The sequence below is a fragment of the Orycteropus afer genome, unplaced genomic scaffold (genome assembly GCF_000298275.1).
Source record: "Orycteropus afer afer isolate SDZICR_OR568_19922 unplaced genomic scaffold, OryAfe1.0 scaffold00054, whole genome shotgun sequence".
In the NCBI taxonomy this organism is placed as follows: domain Eukaryota; kingdom Metazoa; phylum Chordata; class Mammalia; order Tubulidentata; family Orycteropodidae; genus Orycteropus; species Orycteropus afer.
Genome location: NW_006921641.1, coordinates 11,537,722 through 11,557,716, shown reverse-complemented (window position 1 = coordinate 11,557,716; position 19,995 = coordinate 11,537,722). Strand labels below are relative to the sequence as shown.

Sequence of the window (19,995 nt, the reverse complement as noted above, 5' to 3'; positions counted from 1 at the left end):
TTCTAATAGCTAATGATCGTAAGCATTTCTTCATATGTTTGTTGGCTGCTTGAATATCGTCCTTGGTGAAGTGTCTATTCATATCTTCTGCTCATTTTTTAATTGGATTGTTTGTCTTTTTGTTATTGAGGTGTTGGAGTTTTCTATAAATTCTAGAGATAAGTTCCTTGTCAGATATGTCATCAACAAATATTTTTTCCCAATCTGTAGGTACTCTTTTGACTCTTTTGGAGAAGTCTTTGGAAGCACATAAAAATTTAATTTTTAGAAGGTTCATGGGCTTGTTTTAATTGTCTTCAGCTTCAATTTCAACATGCATATGAGCAGCTGATGGTCTGTTCCACAGTCAGCTCGTGGCCTTGTTTTGGCTGAAGATGCTGAGCTTCTCCATTGCATCTTTCCACAGATGTAGTCGATCTGATTCCTGTGTACTCTATCTGGTGAAATTCATGTGTACTTGTTGTGTTTGTGTTGTTGAAAAAAGGTATTTGTGATGAATAAGTCATTGGTCTTGCAAAATTCTAGCATGTGATCCCAGCATTATTTCTATCACCAAGGCCGTATTTTCTAACTACTGGTACTTCTTCTTTGTTTCCAACTTTTGCATTCCAATCACCAGTGATAATCAACACATCTTGATTGCATGTTTGGTCAATTTCAGACTGCAGAAGTTGGTAAAAATCTTCAATTTCCTTGTCTTTGGCTTTGGTGGTTGGTGCGTAAATTTGAATAATAGTATTATTATCTGGTCTTCCTTGTAGGTGTATGGATATTATCCTGTCACAGACAGCATTGTAGTTCAGGATAGATCTTGAAAAATTCTTTGTGATGATGGATACCACGCCATTCCTGTTCAATTTGTCATTCCTGGCATAGTAGATCATATGGTTGTCTCATTCAAAATGGCCCAAACAAATCCATTTCAGCTCACTAATACCTAGAATATTGATCTTTATGCATTCCATTTCATTTTTGACAACTTCCAATTTTCCCAGATTCATACTTCATGCATTCCATGTTTTGATTATTAATGGATGTTTGCAGCTGTTTCTTCCCCTTATAAGTCATGCCCCATCAGCAAATGGAGGTCTTGAAAGATTTACTCCATCCACATCATTAAGGTCAGCTCTACTCTGAGGAGGCAGCTCTTCCCTAGTCGTATTTTGAGTGCCTTCCAACCTGAGGGGCTCATCTTCAGGCACTATATCAGATCGTGTTTCAGGGCTATTCATAAATTTTTCCTGTAATATATCAGACAGTGTTTCATGACTCTTTATAAGGTTTTCATTGGCCAGTTCTCTGAGAAGTGGATGGGCCCTTCCTTCTTCTAAGTCTGTCTTAGTCTGGAAGCCCCACTGAAACCATGGGTGACCCTGCTGGTATTTGAAATACTGGTGGCATAGCCTCCAGCCTCACAGCAATACACAAGCCAACAGTACGACAAACTGACAGATGAGTGGTGGTAAGAGACTTTGGATCTTATTTAAAGCTTCTGTTTTTGCTGAATTCCTCTGACGCTGCTCTGGTAGGAGTAGAAGTCTAGGTTTGGCCTCCACTGACACCACCTGAGTATCAGCTGCTCCCCATGTGGCCTCTACTGACATTGTAGTGGGGGAGTGGTCTCATTACCACTGGGCAGTGGTGAGAGTTCTGACTCTCCTCTACATCTCCTCTGATACCACTCCAGTGTGTGAAGGTGGAAGACCACATTCCTCACATGGTCTCCATTGACACTGTCAGGGAAGCAGGCTTGTTATCACTCCAGCTCCCTACTTGGCCTTCTGTGATACCACCCTAGCAGGTAAAGGAAGATTTGAGTTGGGGTATCTTGCTATAAGAGTGGAGGTCTTTGCTTCCCACTTGGCCACTTGGCCTTTGCTGGTAGAGGCAGAGCCACATTTTTTTTTTTTTTTCCCCCAGTGGTGTTTGGCTGAAGTAGGGTGCTTACTGTCTCAAAGTTGTCTTTCTTGCTAGCTGCCTTCCCCTTTCTGGTCCTTGGCTAGCAAGAATAGGCTTTGGGCTTTGGGGTTTTTTTTTGTTTGCGCTTGTTGGTGTTTCTGGGTTGCTGCTTTCCCCAGGACCCAGTCTGGGATATATATGTGGCAAAAAAAAAACCCAAGGATCATCATCACGTGTTTACTTGGTTCCAAGACCTACCTTTCAGGGTTCTTATGTTTGTTTCATATATAATGTTCCTATTATATATTTCATATATAATGTAAATCACTATACATGTTTATTCATATGTAATATTAGTGGGCAGAATAGATAAAGTTATGTATACTACATTTTTTTAGAAGTAGAAGTCCTGATCTTTTAATTCTCAGCAACAGTATTGCTATTGAAAAGTCTGATGCCATTCTGATTCCTAGTGTTCTCCATATTTTATTTCAGAAAGTCTTTATCTTTGGACTTATGAAGTTTTCCAATGCTGTGCTTTGGTAAAGGTCCTTTTTTCCCCCAAGATAATCACTTAGACTACCACTAAATACACTGATGGGTATGAGCATATACCAGTATTACCCAAACCCCTGGCTAATGGTAACTAAACACAACTAATAAGTTTAGTTAAAGATCCATTTAGACTGGTAATGTGGAGCATGAAACCTCAGAATCTTGGACTTGGAAGGAAGCTGAGGTATTTCCTATTCCTTGAAGCAGAGACCTGATCCCCTAATGCAGGCGTTGGTAAACTTTGGCCCATGGACCAAATCTGGCCTACTACCTGTTTTTGTAAATACAGTTTTATTGGACTATAGCCATGCACATTTGTTTATGTGTTGTCTGTGGCTGCTTCCCTGCTACCATGGTAGAACTGAGTAGTTGTGACAGAGGCTATATGCATATCGCCTACAAAAACTAATATTTTACTCTCTTGACTCTTACAGGGAAAAAAAATTGCCTATCCTTTATCTAGTGCCTGGATCCTCTCTGATTTAATTATCCACTTCCTGCTTCCAAGCATTAAGTAATCTGTTTTCTTACTGAATTCTTACTGTGTTGTATCTGTTCTTACAGTACTTATCATCATCTATCTTTCATTATAAAATAATTATATATAACTGTTGTTGTTGGGAGCTCTGGTGGCACAGTGGCTAAAGTATTTGACTGCTAACCAGAAGCCTGGCAGTTCAAACCCACCAGCCACTCCTCAGAAGGAAGATTGGGCAATCTACTTCCATAGAGATACTGCCTCAGAAACCCACGGAGGGGTTACTAGGAGTTAAATAGACTCAATGGCAGTGAGTTTGGTTTGGTTTGGTTATTGTTAGGTGCCGTTGAGTTAATTTTTGACAGAGCCTCTGGGTGGGTTTGAACTGCCAACCCTTTGGTTAATACCAAGTACTTAACAATTGCACCATCAGGGCTAAATAACTAGTAGGTATTATTTGCAAACATTCCCACTTAGTGTCTGGGTCTACGTCTGTTTCACCTTTGTCTTCTCATTGTATGGCATGTAATCAGGACTCAGTATTTGTTGAATGAATGAAATCATCTAGCAGGATAAACCTTAGAGATTAAACTCTTCCCTCATTTTCAGTATTAATGTAATGTACCCATTTTATAAGTGAGGTATCTGAGGCCCTGAGAAGTTAACTGGCTTGCCCAAGGTGTCAGCAAAGTATCAAGAACAGCAGGGACTAAAAACCAAGTCTCCTAGGTGTTAGACAGAGCCCACTACACTCTGTCAGGCTGGTTCCACAGAGAGCAAAAGCCATTTATCCTAAAGGGGATGGGAACTTTGGATTTTTAATCCTTCAAATCAACTCAATTTCTTGATATATAAAAATTACTGCAAGTGCTAAGAAAGCAAATGAAAGGACACATAACAGTTATCAACAAAATGTAAAAACCTCCTTAATGCACACTGCTGGATTTAAGATGCTGAAAGTTATAGTCAGCCATCCCTTCAAATGAAATTATTCTGATGATTATTACTAATTACAATTTAAACAGTTTCCAGGCTAATTTCTTCAGAATTCAGCCACATGCCCAAGCAGTTTATTGCCACACAAATATTCTTTGGCAGGCATGGCTGTTTTGGTCAGTCCAGTACCAACTTCCTCATGTTCTGGTAACAGTCCTTTGATTTCTGTTGGACACCAGGGATGGAGACATGATGTAGGACACAGGATGGGCAGGGAGCTTCCAGGGACCACCACCTGGAGAGGGCCTGCCTAAGCTCAAAGTTACTATAAGCAAAGCAGAGAGAGTGAGCAACCTGGTCTAGCTTCTCTACATTCCGTTGTACTTTGGACCTTCCAATTACGGGCATCAAATAAATCCCTTTTTCTGGATAAGCCTGTTTGTGTTGTCTTTCTTTCTGATGCTTAAAACCAAAAGGAGTTATGACTACCACAGACACTGAAATCATGGGGTGAATTACTCATGGAAGTCTGACATCCTCATGAGGACCCTACATTTCATTTTTAGCAAAAGAATAAACTTTTCTTGCTTTAGTTCAGGACCTAGCATAGTTTTAGTCTAATGGATGACTGACTTCCAAAGTAAAAAGTAACCTCTAAAATTTAGGTTACTGTCCTTCTTAACAAAACAGAAAGACACTAATGGTTTTAGCACAATTTATCAAATTCCCCACATAAGCCATATCATTAAAATAATCTCTTGCATTTACATATTTTTTAAAGTTAATATCGTTACTTTATCAGATCCCCTCAAGCTTCTTTTTTTTAATGAATTACCCACGTTTTAAAGTCTTTTCTCAGCATAGAAACAAACCAAAACACATTTTAAAAGTAATTATACATCCATTTCTTAAAATTAAAACTGTAAAAATTTTTTCCTTCCTCACCTCTAGTTTCATATTCTTGAAATTTACTTTATTTTTCTAGCCAGCTCTCCTGCATTTCTTATAGGCATCAGCATTTCCTCAGTTTCAATGGAACAGTGAATCTTTTCCCTAATTTCTTCCCTTTTCCCTCCTAGCCTGTAGCCACGGTATGTCTACTAGTGATTTCCCTTAATCAGTGCCTTGCACAGGAAATGTTTGCGTGGCATCCCACAGGACTGGTTTTGAACCATGAGCTCTGTTACTTACTAGCAATGTGATACTGAACAAGTTTCTTCATCTGTAAAATGAGGATAATTTTGTTACAAAGATTAAATGAAATGTAGGAGAAAGTGATATAGTAAGCACACAGTGAATGTGAACTGTAATCGTTCGCTGATGGAAAGAATGATCTCTGCTAAATAGTGTTGGCATTCCCTGGGTGGTGCAAATGGTTACATACTACTACCACTACTAACTGAAAGGTTGGCAGTTTGAACTTACTCAGAGGATCCTTGCAAAAAGGCCTGGCGTTCTGCTTCCAAAAGGTCACAGCCTTGAAAACCCTATGGACCGCAGTTCTATTCTGACACACATGGGGTCACTATGAGTCAGAAATGACGTGATGGCAACTGGTTTGGCATTTTCTGGAATGAGTGCTCGCTGCTATTCACTTTACATGGGAAACTTGTAAGACAAAGGTATTTGTTTATTGTCTAGAATCTAATCCCCATGACAGCAGAGATTCTGTCTTGTTTATCACTGTGTCACAAGTACCTAGATAGGACTGGCACATAATAGGTGTTCAATATTGATTGATTGGTTGAATGCATGAAGAAAAGCAGTGCAGGTATAATGTTACAGATATTCTGATCTCATGGATGAGAAAACTGAGTCTTAGAGAGGTTATGTAAGTGACTTGTTTGAGGTCTCACAGTGAGTTAGCGTGGAATTAAGATCTAGTTCTCTTGCCTGGTTGTTATTCTCTTCTATCACTATCATCTCCTAAATTTACCTCATTATCCAAGAATTCAAGTGCAGCTATCTTAGTTATTAAATAATGATTTCCAATAGCCAAAAATGATACGCAAATCTTCAAGCCTACCGTGGTATCCACAGCCTTGACCTTCTCTGTGACAATGTGCTTTGGGACAGGCTCTGTTTGTGACAGCATCACGCATCCTTCAGCACCTAAAGTAATGATGACAACCTGGCAGCCTCTTTCCACCAGCACCAGTGCAGCCTTCCCAGCATCTGCAGGGCTGCTAACCATGAGGCCAGTTAAAATCTCAGCCTGGAATACACAAAAGTGAAAAGAAACAATGGTGAAAATAAATAACCAGATTAGTCTTCTAGAAAATGTCTCCCTTCTTTTTCATAACAACTAATGTTATGACATGTTATGACGGATCCTGGCTCAGGAAAATAAAACAAAACAATAACAATAAAAACTAGCTATAAAAATATTCTTGGGACTAGTAGGGAAAACTGAATGTGGCCTGGATATTAGATGATAGTATGGAATTATTGATAATTTCTTAGGTGTGTTAATGGTACATTGTGGTTACTCTTTAGGAGATACATGCTGAAGTATTTAGGGGTGAAGTACATGTTGTCTGCAACTTACTCTCAAGTGACTCAGTGAAAACAAACATAAATACATACAGGAGAGGGAGGAACAAATATAGCAAAATATAAACAGTTTAGGTGGAGGGTGTATTATGTACATTTACTGTCCTTTCAACTTTTCTATGTGTATTATAATCTTCATAATAAAGAGTTAGGAAAAACAAAGAGAATTTTATAAAAGAAAGGAAGGGAGGGAAGGTGGAAAGGAAAAAGGAAGAGGCCATTGCCAGTGATTTGGGCATAAATTTGTAAACTTTGGCATTTAAGAACACAATTCTTCTGGGTCTATCTTGAGAAATAATGCCTTACTTGTATTACTAGGTCTAGCTTTCCATGTCCAGAGACCATTAATTTCTTTTGTTTTTGTTTTTGCTAGAGAAGGTGCAAGCAGGAGAGGCACTGATACGGAGCAGAAAAAGCAATGCTTTGGCATTTAGGAGACCTCCACTACTCACCAACTCTAAGATCTTGCCAAATCACTTACAGTCTAGTTTTAAAATGAGGGGTTTGGACAGAATCACAGTTTCTCTCTCAGAATATGAAGAAGGTTTCTTGTGGGCTACAGTTTCTATAAAAAAACTATTGTTTAATAAAAAAAAAAAAACTGAACATCGGAAATGTTAACAAACACTCATCAACCTATCATTCAGCTTTAACAAATATTAAAATATTACCTTACTTGATTCAGATATTTTGCTTTAAATAAATTAAAATGGTATCTTTTGTATATATTATTTGGCAATGTGCTATTTTCCCTTAGCATTATTTAATTTGTGTTTTTATATGGAGCTCTACTTAACTGTTTTTTTTTTTTTTTTTACTGCATTAGAGTCCATACTGCAAAGGTACTACAATTTAAACAAAATCTATTCTTCTTTTAGGAGCTCTGGTAGTGTAGTGCCTAAGGCATTTGATTGCTAACCAGAAGGCTGGCGGTTCAAACTCACCAGCCACTCCTCGGAAGGAAGACTGGGCAATCTACTTCTGTAGAGATACTGCTTTGGGAACCCAAGGAGGGGTCACTATGAGTCGGGACGGACTCGACGGCAGTGAGTTTTTTTTTTTCTTCTTCTTCTTCTTTTGGTGGGCACTTTGGCTTTTCCATTTTTCCCCTTTTGCAAGCAATGATACAGTAGACATTCTTGTACATGTCTCCCTATGCTCATGCATAAACTTTTTACTAGCATGTATATCTAGGAATAGAATTACAACCTGATTATCTATTACCAAATTTTTCTCCAAAGTGTTAGTATGGATTTACTACTCTTACAAGCATGGTATGAGAATTCCCATTTTTCTGCATGTAACAGAGTCTATAATGAATCTCCATTCTTTTCTCCAGGAAGACAAAGAGCATAGCAGGTATTTTTTTTTGTAAGAAAAATTAAAAGGCAGTTTAATGTTAATTATTATCACTTACAAAACAGTAGTATTATGAAAAACTATAAGAAAATGCACAAAACACTAGTGAAAATGAGTGAAACTTACAAAGAAATTAAAAAAAAATTTTCAGCAGGCTTACTTTATTAACTCACACTGCAATTGGCCCAACATGTTCAGCACCATGAAAAAATATACTTGAGTGACTAATTAACTCTGTTGGATTTTGTTTCCAACATGAAAAAACAGTCTGTGAAACATGAAACAAGAATCATCTTCAAGTCTCGTAATGGCCCAGTTTCACCATCACGGCACATTTCCATTCCTCTCTTTAGTTTATAAAGTGCATCACTTAGCTAGTCTGGAAGAATTTATTTTCTTGATATCAATTGGACTCAGAATCAGGGTGCTGTTTTTGAATTTTCCAACCTGACCAACTCATCCACTTGACAAAATACTGGGTGCCGATTTTTTTTTTCTGGGATTTCCTGTCTTCCTGCCCTCTCCTCTTCTTTTTCTTAAAAATATCTGTCTTGGACCATTCTCTTTTCTTCTTCCTTTGCTGCCTTTTTTTCTTTGATTTGCTCCAGCAAAACCTTGTAATTAATGTAAGCATTTCTGGGAGGCTTAGCACCCAGCATAATGGCACGTTCCTGTTCTAGAACCCTTTCCTTGCCTTTTCCATAACCTGTGATTCCAAATCCATGTACTTCCAAACGAGCCTTTTCTAAATTAAATTCTTGTATATCCACATCTTTCTCAAGAATGCTAGTTTTGGTCTTTGTATTCTCTTCTTGGCCAGACTTCAGTTTTCTTTTTTTACATCTGCTGTGAAATTCTACCACTTTTATTAGCTCCCTGTTGTTCTTCAGGGCAGAGGGAGATGCTGCAGCAAGGACTTCTGGTTCTGAAGGGAATCCTGTGGAAGGTACAGCAGGAGCACAGTGCAGCTCTTCTCTGAGCTCCTTGAAGAAGCTGGAAGCAGTTTTCCTTTGGCCTCTTACAAGAGAATTGGGTAGAGGAGCTGGTTCCTTTGCCATGACTGCTGTGCTTCTCAAATCTCTCTTCTTGCCTTCCCCTTTCTTTTTGATCCTTCTTTGTTTTGTTTCATCTTCCTCCTCTCCAAAATGTAGAAATTCTGAAGCAACGTGTCCAGAAGTGACTGAGAGCTGGCAGGTGCCCAAGACATTCGGCTTTTTTCCTACAGACATTCCGCTTTTTTCCTCCGCCATCGTGGTGTCTGAGCATAGCAGTTTTAATTATCTGTGAACATCACCATCTTATTGTTGTCTAGAGTTTTAGTTTTACCTTTTTCAAAACATAAAACTTAATTATTTTTCCAGCTAACAAACCAAAATCAAACCTCACTGCCATCAACTCAATTCTGACTCATAGTGACCTCCCCCCCCACCCCATAGGACAGAGTAGAAGTGCCCCATACGGTTTCCAAGGCTGTGATCTTTATGAAAGCAGACTGTCACATCTTTCTCCCATGGAGTGGCTGATGAGTTTGAACCACTAACCATTCGGTTAGCAGACAAACAGTGAACCATTCTTTTCAAAGAAAAAAAGGCAGCAAAGGAAGAAGAAAAAAGAATGGTTCACTAACATGTTCCTGTTGTTCTTATGTGCCATGGAGTTGGACCCGACTCATAGCGACCCCTCCTTGGGTTTCCGAAGTGGTATCACTACAGAAGTAGATTGCCCAACCTGCCTTCCAAGGAGTGGCTGGTTGGTTTGAACCGCCAGCCTTCTGGTTAGCAGTCAAGTGCTTTAGGCACTACACTACCAGAGATCCCCCTACACTTATAGACCTTATAATTTACTGGAGAAGACAGAAACCTTGAACATATAATTTGAGTGTTTTAAGTGTTGTGAAGGTTTGAAGACAATGAGAGAGTGGTCTGGGAGTATATAGCTGGGAAATTTATGCCAGTTTGGCAGTTGAAGGTGATCTAACTTCTTATTGTGAAATGGTCACTATTTCCCACAACTCCTCCTGCCCTTGAAGCTGTAACAATGTGCCTAGGACAATGCCTGACGATGGTGGTTGCTCAAAAACTGTACAATCTATTGTGGTTTGCTAAAATTATGTTCCTTAGAGCAGTCTTTTTTATTCCTTCTGTGTTCTGTGAGATGAAATGATCAAAAACGCAGGTCAAGAAATCCTAGAAACCTTCATTCAGTGTAAGAACCAAATGGAAAATTAAAGATTGCAGTTCATCAAACACTACCTTTGTCTCTCTGCGTGTTGCATATGTGTATAATATGTCCTGTGTCCCAAAGCTGGGAAAGAGCTCAGGTCTAACACTGTACTGGCTAGCCTATAAAATTGGAGTAATATTGAAATTTTCTCCCTAACAATGTTTAAGAATAAGTGGTACAATATCAATATATTGATAGTTTATGCAGATATGTACATTATGACCCTTAGATAGACTGTGAGAGTGCTCCCATAATGAAGTGACCCCAACGCCTTTTCCATGGCATCACAGTGAGAACCACAATTGCTACGAATGTAGCAGATGCTCCAGGGGCTATTTACTAATTAGGGTTGCCAGATAAAACACAGGCCACCCAATTAAGTTTGAATTTCAGATAAACAGAGTACTTTTTACATATGTCTAGTATCTTACTCATTGCTTATCTGAAATTCATATTTAACTTGGGATCCTGTATTTTTACTTGCTAAATCTAGCAACCCTAATACTAATTAGTTTGCAGAATATGAAATAATTAGAAAACAAAACACTATAATGTAAAGGCAGGAAGGAGATTAAAATTAAGCCAAGTTTGATAAGGGTCAGATTATTGGGGTGACTCAGAGAATCTTTTTTTCTTTTCCCCATAACTCACTAATTTCCTTTTCTCCACACCTCAGTAAACTAAAAAAATCTGTTTTCATTTTGCTCAATAATTCACATACGATCAAATTGCTGTGGTTAGTCCTGCCTCTTTGCTTCACACAAAAGTGTTTTGGTTTCTAACAGAATGATTAAAACCTTTCATCCTCACCTCACTTTCATTGCAGCAGAACACATCTGAAAGGGTGTAGAACTGGGGGTCTAGGTCAGCAATGGCAGGAGCTGGATTGAACAATGTTTTCACTACAAAGGAATGGAAAAGGGTTCATTGGTCATCAATTTTAAGAGTACATTTATAGACACTCAGTAGGGGAAATCCCCAAATGGGATAATTTTTGTCATTTTTTCCCATTAGATTAAAAATCAAATTAGTTACAGATGTTGGAAAGTCTAAAATCTCAATCTCCATCGTAGCCTAAGTACCAGTTCCTTCTCATTTCCTTTTGGTCTAATTTTCACTTTACAACATTTCAGCTTCAAGGGCAAGCATCAATATTTACAACCAAGGTGACTACAAAGTTAAGGCAAAGGCAACAGGAACATTAAAGAAAAGTAAAAATGTGACATGAAAGGACCTGTATGAATGTGAACAGGCTGGTGAACATTTTTGTGGGTTAGTTTAAGTGCTTAGTTAGAAGCTAGTCCATAAATCCATTTTCCAGGGAAGGAAAAAGAGATGACATAAAAGAAACAACAGAAGGCTTGGAATTTTACTGGTCAGAAGAGTATGTAGCAAAAAACAAAAAAACAAAAACAAAAACCAAACTCACTGCTGTATCCAACTCACAGCGACCCCTCCTTGGGTTTCCGAGGTGGCATCACTACAGAAGTAGATTGCCCAACTTTCCTTCTGAGGAGTGGCTGGTGGGTTTGAACTGCCAGGCTTCTGGTTAGTAGTCAAATGCCTCAGGCCACCAAAGGTCCCGTAAGTAAGCACATGTGCATATGCATGTTTTGTGCACCTATGTATGTCTCCCAAATGTATCACAATTCCTCACGCAGACATACACACTTACACAAAAGCTTATATTCTTGGTTTCTACAAGTAATTTAGGAATATAAAGAAAAGACTGAGACAGGTAGAGAAATTTAGTCAGAGGAAGAGAAAGATGGACAGGGCTAACAGAAGCAGGGAAGATGAGAATGCCACAGCCATTATTACAATGGCAGAGAAAGAAAAGAAGAGGTAGAAGGTGAGGTCCAGAGACATGAGGTCACACGTCTAAGGTTTATACACTGGGACGTGGTTAAGCTGGGCCCCTACCTATGCCTTTTGGTTTTATTTAAGTCCAGGATTTGGTTTTCTCCCTAGGCCAGGACTCTGTCCATAGCAACACATGCCTCCAATCCCAACTCACAATGTTTTAAAACAGGCTTTGGTGTAGAACTTTGTAAATGCTTTTTCAAAAGTCTAAAGAAATTACATTCAGAGGAAGCTCCCGTTTTGCCAAACACATATTTATCTACCAGAGTTCTCAACTAGAGTGGTTGGTCTTCTTTTTCTGTACGCATGTCCACAGACTTACATGTTTACTGGTTCCATTTTACTGTAGACCTAGAGTAAAATCAACTTGTTGGAGTTCTCAGAACTCTTCTGTTCTTCTCGAACAGTGGTTCCCAAACTTGGTGCACAGCAGCATCACTTGGTGAGCTTATTAAAATGCATGATTTCTGGGTGTCACCTCAAACCACTAAATCATAATCTCTGGAGGTTAAGATGAGGGAATCTGTACATCGACAAGTTTTCCAAGTGGCTATTCTACAGGAAGCTTGGCACTGCTCCACTCTTCACTCTTGGGTAGATGCTAATTAGCCCATGGGTAAATGGCAACAGCCTACTTTGTCCTAGTGAGGCTATCTAATTGATTTCTGTACCTTCCTTGGTCTTAGTTATCATTTTGGTTTGGTCAGTGGGTCTTTTTCAGAGATTTATAAGTTAACACCATTCCCACATTTTCATTATACGCTTCTTTATACAGAATGTCCACTCAAGAAATTCTATGGTATATTTTTGGCTGATCAGAGTTTTGTACAGGGTTACTGCAGCTTACATTAGAAAACATAAAATACCTCTGTAAACTGTAAAGTGTACAAATGTCAAGGATCATTACTGTTATTTTACTGTCCTTTACATAAACCATGACAACTCCACCTGCCCACCCATCTCTCCTGCATTCCATTGGAGTCTATAGCCTGGCAATAGCCTCATTGGTTCCTCTGCTTCTGCGAGGTCTTAAGAGATGTCAACTATGCACAATGGCTCTCATTGCCCATCATTCTAACACAGTTATTTTTTAGGTATTCAGAACAAATATATCATTCCTTATTTCCTGTAGCATTAAGCTGAAACACTATTGCTTACTTAGTGCGATCCTCAAATTTGTATTTGAACCCTGTCAGAACAAGCTACCATAAGGAATAAGACAGTAGATCCATTCCTCTAAAAGTTCCATTTTATCTCAAAGATCCCAGATTCAGAACTTTTTTTCTTAAAGCTTTACTATAGAAATATACAAGTATGCAAAAATGATGTACAGTGATGTTCATGTAGCTCTGTCTGTAACAAAAAAAAAAAAAAAAAAGAAAGAAAGAAAGAAAAAGAAACCTAAACATCTATCAAAGGGACTGGTTAAAAAATTATGACATCAATATCTGATAGAATGCTCTGAGCTGTTAAAAAGAATGTGAGATACATCTATGTTTTATCACAGAAAGATTTTCATAATTTATTTATAAATGAGAAAGTTAATTTTGAAATAAATGTATAGTATGATCCTCCTGTTTTTGACAAAGTATAACTACACGTGTATTTACATTTATATACCTACATATGAATGGGGAAAAAAAAGTCTGAAAGATTATTCACTAAACTAGTAAGTGATTAGTTTTGGGGAGAGGGATGTGGGGGACACATTGTCATTTTTTATTTTATCGCTTCTTCTTCATTTTTTACAAAGAGCATGTTTAAATTTTATTTATTTATTTTTTTTTTAATTTTTTATTAAAAACCAGTAAAATTATGAGCCCCAAGTTTTGGATGACTCTAAGAAAGGCTTTCTCTTTGCACCATCATCTCAATGCAATGAGATCTTAGCTCTGTGCATGTTGTGATCAACGTGCTTGTGTATATAGTATGAAAGTAAAAAACATTTGCTTTTTTCCTTATCTCCCTGCAGAAAGGACATGGAGGACATCTTCTGACCTCCTTCGATCTCATGAGGGGGAAAACAGTGGCACCATCAATAGCCCTAGGCTTATTCCTATGAGGCCACCCTCCAAACTTTTTACTAACTCTGACAGCAGCCTTCCCTCCCACTGCACTCACTACCTCTCTGCTGTGTTCGATAATTCATTGCAATGGCCACACAGAACTCACAGACAATACTCATGATTATGGGCTTTTGATATCAGGGAAGTAACAGGTTACAATTCAGGTTCAGGAATGCGCTCAGGATACAGTTCTGCAATCAGGACAGTCTCCCCTCGGCTAAGCCCTCAGGTATGTCTCTCTGGCCCTTGGCCTCTCTGCCTGGCCTCTGCCCTGCTTGGGCAAATGTTACAAAGCTCTTTTAGCTCTGCTGATAGCTATACCTACATGCACCCCACTCCCCCAGCAAGGGCACTCAGCTTTCTTGCTCTGTGGGCAAGGTATGCCTGCCGCTGTGTCTCATGCCTCTTGGTTCCACTGCCACTGACTCTCTGCCAGGCATCTCTCTCTGCTGGGCATCTCTGCTAAGAAGGTCCAGTGCAGGGATCTCAGGTCCAAGGATACACTCTACTTCACCTCCAGCTCTTCTCTCTCGATAGTATTGAGATTCCCCTCTCTGCTCCTAGGAAGGCTCATGTTAAGCCTGGCAGAGTGACAAAACTAACCAATCCCAATACCAGAGTTCTACACACATTATTTGCATGGTCCCACCCAGTAATCCAGTAATGTACAAATTATAGATAACACTGAGAAGAATGGGAATTGCAGAACACTTAATTGTGCTCATGAGGAACCTGTACCTAGACCAGGAGGCTGCTGTTTGAACAGAACTGCATGGTTTAAAGTCAAGAAGGAAGTTTCTCAGGCTTGTATCCTTTCACCATACTTATTCAATTTTTATGCTGAGCAAATAATCCAAGAAGCTGGATAATAAGAAGAAGAGCATGGCATCAGGTTTGGAAGATGACTCATTAATAACCTGCTATACGCAGATGACACAACCTTACTTGCTGAAAGTGAAGATGACTTTGCACTTACTGATGAAGATTAAAGAGTATAGTCTGTAGTATGGATTACACCTCAACATAAAGAAAATGAAAATCCTTACAACTGGACCAATGAGCACCATCATGATTAATGGATAAAAGATTGAAGCTGTCGAAGATTTCATATTACTTGGCTCTACAATCAACACCAATGGAAGCATCAGTCAAGACATCAGGCAATGTATTGCACCAGGCAAATATGCTGCAAAAGACCTTTTTAAAGTGCTGAAGAACAAGGATGTCTCTTTGAAGACTAAGGTGTGCCTATCCCAAGCCATGGTATTTTCAATCACCTCATATGCGTGTGAAAGCTGGACAATGAATAAAGAAGACTGAAGAAGAGTTGATGCTTTTGAGTTATGTTGCTGGCAAAGAGTACTGAAAAATACCATGGACTGCCAGAAGAACAAACAAATCTGTCCTGGAAGAAGTGCAGCTGGAATGTTCCTTGGAAGCGAGAATGGCCAGACTTTGTCTCATCTACTTTGGTCATGTTGTCGGAAGGAACCATTCCCTGGAGAAGAATATCAAGCTTGGTAAAATGGAGGGTCAACGAAAAAGGGGAAGGCCCTTAACAAGATGGATTGACACAGTGGCTGCAACCATGGGCTCAAGTCTAACAAGGATTGTGGGGCTGGCACAGGCAGGGTTCATTCTGTTTTACATAGGGTTGCTATGAGTCGGAGCCAACTCGATGGCATCTAACAACAACAACCCAGTAATCCAGTGGGAGTTACAAAGACTAGGGCCAGAACAGCCTTATCAAGTAATTCACTGCACCACATTCCCCTCTGTCTTTTCTTTAGCACCTGAATTGTGGTGACTCAGCCTTCATCAGAAATATTATCCCTTTTTAGTGGTATAGGGGACTTTGTTTTCTTCTACCCAGCATTTCTTCCTTTCAGGAACTACCCCTTCCCACTCTGCCTCAGTAACATGAATAGGCACATGACCTGACCCAGCCCTGGCCAACTTGCAACAGCAACTGCTCCAAAAGGTATGTATAAGGTTTAAATATAGCTAATCAGAGCCCATCATCAGGATAGACAGATGGTGGTGGCAGAGTGTGCTGCTGAGTTGGAGGATATTGGTCTGAACTGCTGGTGACCATGATTCCCTGCATGTAGAAAAGCTTGTATGCAGCAATGAAGCACAGCCAAAAGAAGCCAAGAGGAGGAACCAGGAGAGAGTGCTGGTGGCACCAAGACCTGATTTCAGACTGTATAACCCTTGTGTCTATAGCTTTGCCTTCAATCCTGTGAATGACCCCGGGACTACTCCCAGCTACATGAGTCAAGACATTGCCTTTTTGCTTAAGGTTGTTTGATTGGGAGTTCTTTCACTTATTACTAAAAAAAATCCTGACTAACATAGCTAAAGGCAGCTTTGACTACTGTTTTCTCTAACTCCTTCATTATAATTCCATCTACTTGTTACTATGGACACTCCAGATATTCTTTCATTCATTAAGTATTTACTGAGCACTTACTACATACCAAGTAGTGATCCAGGCTATTGGAGAAAGACAGAATTTTGGCCCCTGTGCAACTTCTCATAAACAGCTAAATCCTATTAAAACAAACACCCGAAGTAATTTGGCTTAGAATGTGGCTGGGTTTGGGTGGTAGCTGCTCTGGAAATCTTCTTGGAGTAGGAGATATCTGAGTGGAGACCCATGTGACAGGACAACGGCAGCCAGGTAAAGAGGTGAGGGAAGACAGAGAAAGTACCTCCTCCAACTCTCCTCATTTTATTTCAGAATATGACTGAACTAACTTACTGTTTTCAAAGCACGTTTTACATGGTCCTCAAAACAATTCAGGGCATTAAAAAAAAAAAAAAAAAACCAAACCCACTGCCGTGGAGTTGGTCCCAACTCATAGTGACCCCTCCTTAGGTTTTTGAGGTGGTATCACTACGGAAGTTGATTGCCCAATCTTCCTTCTGAGGAGAGACTGGTGGGTTTAAACCACCAGCCTTCTGGTTAGCAGTCAAATGCTTTAGGCACTACACCACCAGAGATCCCTATTCAGGGGACAAATAAGGTAAATATTAGCACCACTTAACAGATGTGAAAACTTAAGATATAGAGATTTGAGGTGGTTATGGGAGTGGCCTTTAAATTACTGAGGGATTGTTCTGTGGAAGACAGTCTGGATTTATTCACTAAATTTCATGCATGAATTGCTGGAATGAGAAATTCTATAATTTAATTTTTCCAGACAAGTTGTATAAACATGAATCAGATCTTATTTGCCTATACTTTATCCCAAGGGAAAGTATTCTTACTAAGAAAGTCCATGGATACATAGGCTTAGAATCTGAATTCAGGGGAAAGAGAAAATATCATAAAGAAAGTACTCTTCTTGGCTAGTATGACCACAAATAAGTATACATATTTCACCATGATGAAGAAACATAAAGAACTACTAGACATAGCTAAGTAAAGAAGAATGCAAATTTGTAATGGGCAAGATGGAAAAATGATGTCCTGCAACTGTACAAACTAGAGGGCACAGAATGTACCAAGGGGTAACCTGGAGATGCAGAGGTGATTGATAGCTTTCGACCATAACTGTTATCAGTAACAATGTAAGATGGACTAAACTCCTGGTTGTCTTAACAGCACATCAACGTCTGGCATGATATGTCAATGAGGAATGGGTGAGACCTAGGGGAACAGTTGATGGACTAAAAGATAGAAAACAATGTGGAAGCTCTTAATGGAAGGTAAGGGCTCGAAAGTTAAGAAGGCACTAACAAGCAGACATGAGACATTGCTGGTTCAGTGGTAGAATTCTCGCCTCCCACGTGAGAAACCCAGGTTTAAGTCCTGGCTGATGCGCCTCATGTGTAGCCACAGTCCATCCATTAGTGATGGCTCACATGTTGCTATGATGCTGAACAGGTTTCAGCAGAGCTTCCAGATTAAGAGGGACTCGTAGGAAAGGTCTAGACATCTACTGCGAAATGTCAGCCAATGAAAACCCTATGGATCACAATGGTCCATCCTCAAGCAATCATGGGGATGGAGCAGGACTATGCAGTGTTTCGTTTCATTGTGCATGAGGTTGCCATGCATTGGGACTCACTGGACAGGAGCTAACAAGAACAAGAACAAGAACAACAACTAGCCAAGAGAAACAGGGGAAGAAAAATCCCCTAAAGCAAAGTGTAAGGTGTGGCCAGGAGGTTACCAAACCAAAACCAAACTCACTGCCATTGAGTGATTCATAGTGACCCCTCCCTGGGTTTCCTAGGCAGTATCTCTATGGAACTAGATTGCCCAATCTTCTTTCCGAGGAGTGGCTGGTGGGTTTGAATCGCCAGCATTCTGGTTAGCAGTCAAATCCCTTAGGCACTATACCACCAGTTGTTGTTGTTATTTGCCTTCGAGTCGGCCCCGACTCATAGCGACCCCTCCTTGGGTTTCCGAGGCAGTATCACTACGGAAGTAGGAATGCCCAACCCAAAACACTCACTGGCTTGGCAGTCTCTCACTTTAGGGACTCTTCTCTGTGACCCGAGCAGCAAGAACACACAAAGCTTGGGCTATGTACTAGACAACGCTATTGGGAAATCTAGGTGGCCAGCAAAAACTCGTATTTGGCAAATGGAGAAGGACTAAAGTGTCATTAAAAGATACTTTGTATCATACCTAGAATTTAATCTTGGCAATTTAACAAACTCAATTATTTATAATTGTTCCTGCAATGTTCCTTTTGCTTTGAAATGGATATAAAGACCAGAACCAACATGTATAATTTCATCACAAGCAGCTGCAACACCAACTCTGCAGAAGGCCAACTTCACAGCATCGTGACTTCATGAGGGTGAAGGTCACAAAGGGCTAAGGACTCATGTCTGATGTGGCAGGTGCTTTACACCGAATGATTTCATTTTGTAACAGGCACAAAGATAGTTCTGAGGCAGTATATTCAAAGATGGAGGGGTCTTTTTCCTCTGTCTTAATGATCGATATATAATCTAGTTATATGATGTATATAATTCAAACTTCACTCTTTCTAAGTAGTTTAAAGGAGCTGTGATAGCACACCAGCAGATTATGATGATGATTTTACTATCTTTCTTCAAGGTGAAATAATGCTGATTAGCACCTATGCAGCCCAGCTGAGTAATGCATGGGACACTCTGTGCTCAAAGATCATTAGGCTTTGCCAATTCTGCTCTGTGGTCAGTCCATTCATACACTGTGACATTCAAGAGCCATGAGAGTGCTCAGCCCAATTCTCCTGTTTCAGATAAAATAGATGAGGAAACATGAAGAATTCGTAGATGTAGTTAATTTCTGGAGCAGGGAACTGACCTACTTGGCTGAGCCACCCCCCGCCCCATTTGGCAAGTGATTGATCCTAAATTCAAAGCCATTATTAATGACTCCCTAACCAGTACTCCTTTTAGTGTATCACTCCTCTCATGTGAGAATTCAGATGCATTAAATTCACTCTCTCTCATGGTATAGAACTTAACCTGCTAACACCAGATGCAGGAGAAAGCTGACTGGCTAGAGGAGTTCCCAACAGAGAAGCAGGTGTGTTTGTGTGCACATGTGCACATGTGTGTACATCTGCATATATTGTATTGGGGATGCACATTATTGAAAACACTCTAGAGGTTTGTGTTTATGACCCTGAGTAGGAAAAACATTCAAAGCTTGGGCTACATGCTACATAATGTTATATTTAAGTTTTTTACTTTTCTAAAGATATTCTTCATTAAGGCTCAGTTCCTTGAAATCAATGGGATGCGGCAGTTGCTTTTAAAAGTGTGGGCTAGGAGGCGGAGGTTGGGTCTTAAGATGAAACCCTTCCCTCCACCTTTACTAAAAGTGTGACCATGGATGAGAAAATTACTTAATTCCTCTGAGTTTGGTTTCTCATCGTCAATCAGAGAGAAGAATGCCTGTCAAATATTTGTTACAAGGTTTTTCTGAGGATCAAACGCATATGAAAATGCATTTAAGCTGCATGTTGTTGTTGTTGTTAAGTGCCGTCGAGTCGTTTCCGACTCATAGCGACCCCATGCACAGCAGAACGAAACACTGCCCGATCCCGCACC

The 19,995-nt window shown here is 39.7% G+C and overlaps 1 protein-coding gene across 1 annotated transcript in view; it reads right to left on the bottom strand.

Moving 5' to 3' along the window:
- The window catches only part of RBKS (ribokinase), a 183,898-nt gene that overhangs the window by 60,895 nt on the left and 103,008 nt on the right, over positions 1 to 19,995 (bottom strand). Inside the window, exons 6-7 of the mRNA XM_007938827.2 lie at positions 10,814 to 10,905; positions 5,895 to 6,083 (exon numbers count right to left, since the gene is read on the bottom strand). Of these exons, the coding sequence (XP_007937018.1) occupies positions 5,895 to 6,083; positions 10,814 to 10,905 (281 nt within the window). The remainder of the gene's footprint in view (positions 1 to 5,894; positions 6,084 to 10,813; positions 10,906 to 19,995) is intronic.